This window comes from Morone saxatilis, unplaced genomic scaffold (assembly GCF_004916995.1).
Source record: "Morone saxatilis isolate NCDOM2014 unplaced genomic scaffold, NCSU_SB_2.0 Contig1, whole genome shotgun sequence".
Classification (NCBI taxonomy): Eukaryota; Metazoa; Chordata; class Actinopteri; family Moronidae; genus Morone; species Morone saxatilis.
The window spans coordinates 2,902,235-2,904,702 of record NW_023339651.1 but is presented as its reverse complement, the minus strand read 5'-3'; the positions used below and the strand labels follow the sequence as shown (position 1 = coordinate 2,904,702).

At 38.0% G+C, this 2,468-nt stretch overlaps 1 protein-coding gene across 1 annotated transcript; it reads left to right on the top strand.

Annotated features, from left to right (window-relative positions):
- Nucleotides 1-1,870, top strand: msl1b (MSL complex subunit 1b; the record flags this gene model as incomplete). Its single annotated transcript, XM_035667721.1, is given in 1 exon segment — nt 1-1,870. A coding segment is annotated over 1 exon segment (84 nt), but the record flags the coding sequence as incomplete, so codon positions are not given.
- Nucleotides 1,871-2,468: the final 598 nt, after the last annotated feature.

The window sequence follows — 2,468 nt, the reverse complement described above, 5'->3', positions numbered from 1 at the left end:
GAGCTGCCTTGGCTGGATGACCGAAGCCGATGTCGCATCGAGGTGCCCAAAAAACACACGCCTCACCGGACCTGTCGGAAGTGAAAGCCACGTGGCGTTAAACGGCGGAGAGATGGCGCTCCGTGCTGCAGATTTAGAGAATGCTACACATTTGTCTTGTCTAGGGAGGGACGGGGTGGGGGAGACGCGTCACCGGTCGCTATGTATAACTGCTGTTGCTTTCAGTCTGTGGCAGAGTTCACGGCTCTCAAGTCTCAACGTGTCGCCGCAGACCAGCTGATCTCCTGCAGAATATTGTAGTAGGATGGGACGTAGCTGCACCATTGGGTGTCAATATTCTGGTCTCATTTGCACTTCTGAAAGGGGAGATTAAAAGCCTGACGCCACATTATTTACAGTTCCCATGTTAGTGGCTGTTGAAGATTACACATCAGTTTGTATTCTTAAAAAAAAAAAAAAAATGTTATGTGCATGTTCTGTAACATGTTAAAAATACATTTTGTAGCAGCTGTTCCATCCTGAAGAATTGGTTTTATCACACAAAAGTGTTAAAGAGTTAATCACTTTTTATGCATAGTCAGCTGATAATTTGGACTCTGATCTGGAGTGCATTCATGTTCGGGGGCGGGCGGGGCGGGGGGGGTTTGAAGAAACATTGGTTGCCATTTTGACTGAAAAGTAGAGCTTGAACTGTGTCATGACGAGCAATACGGCTTTTTTTTGGTTCTGGGTCGTCCTACCACTCGTTCTGTGGAAAAAAACATGTCCAAATCTGACTGTATCGTGCTGTGTATTGCCTATATTGTTCGCACACGACTAAGATTATCAATGTTCAGTGTGATATCGGGGGTTTTGAGCCACACAGCATGATTTCATATTTAAAAAAAAAAAAAAAGAATTGCAGTTCTTGCCAAACCAATGTAAGAAAGAAAAAAAATAAGAAAAGCAAGCAAATGACTTTTATGTGTTCCTGGTTTTCTTTATGAAAACTAAAGCACAGAAAATTAGAGGGGTGGTAAAACTTGGCGTGATACCCAGTGTTCTGTTCCCTGTTTTTGTTTCTATTACTTTTTCTTTTATGTGAGTTGCATGGACTCTATTTAGCTGTTTTAAAAATAAAAATAAAAGATGGTAGCATGGCTTAAACCCCAGAATGGAGAATAATCTCTGCTCATTGGGCTACAAAAACTACAAACTATTGTTCTTGATAGCATGACTTTTGGCTGCTCTGTTCAGTGAGAACCTGCTGCCTCATCGTAAGGCGATCTGATAACAACAAAAGTACAGTTTACGATCTTAATTTTCGTGTTTCCAATCTTTACAATGCGCTTACATCCAGTAAATACTAGGCAAGTTACGTGTATGCATTGGTGTCTTAAAGGATGCAGCTAGCTGACGTTCACAGGAGACCATTTTAGAGATAAATAAGCTTTCTAGCTGTAGTTATGATGTTCACGAGTATGCTCTTTAACATGCTGCCAGTTAATCTCTCCCTCTCTGAGTTAATCTCAGTCACAATCGCAGTGTTGGATTTCTGCCCGCGTTCTTTCTTCTTCCCTCGCTGCGTTTGCTCAACCTGTTTTTATGATGCAATGGCTTTCTGCAAGCTTCAATACTTCGACTGCCAGGCGTACGTTTGTAGGCAGAGTTTGGAAATACAAAGTTGAGTTCCTTTTATTTTCTTGTATTTTTTTTTTTTCTGTACATAGCTTCCAGAAACAAATGTACATAAAACATGGCTGTTATTTTTTTATTATTTAATGTTGGAAGTGTTGAGTACATTCAATATTGTTCTATGATTGTATGTTGACAAATTGACAGTTTTGAAAGTTAAATTTTTTTGGAATAAAATTAACATGTCTGAAATTTGTTTTTGGTTTTAAACAAACATTTTTGATAAGGATCTTTTTAAATTTAAACAAACTGCCACAGAAACCTGAAGATGTGAATTAAATGGGCTCATTCAGATACAAGAAAATAAAACTATTATAGGATCAACTGGTTGATGGATATAACCAAATATTGTTTCTATAGATTATATTTTATATTATTATATATTTGCGTTTTTCTTTGACTCCCAACAAGAAACAGCCTGAAGTTAAAGGACAGGGTTCATATTTCTTCATCCACTATAACAGTATTTACATGCTCATATTCTATGTACATGTTCTTCACCACACTGGTTGTGAAAAGGAACAAAATCCAGTTTTTGTTGCGTTTAAGTTTAAGCTACACCAGTGTTCAGATCTTGTACTTAAGAAAAAGCAGTGAAACCACATTTTGAGAATACTCCCATTAAAGCTCCTGTTGTCTATCAGCAACAAGTACTTCACATATGGTAAGTCATTATTATGCAGCAGAGAGGCCCCTTTAAGATATATTAATGTGGAGTGCATCGTATTTTACAAACTGATGTTTTGTCTCTAAATCATACAACAATAGTGTATATATATACAGTGGTGTGAAAA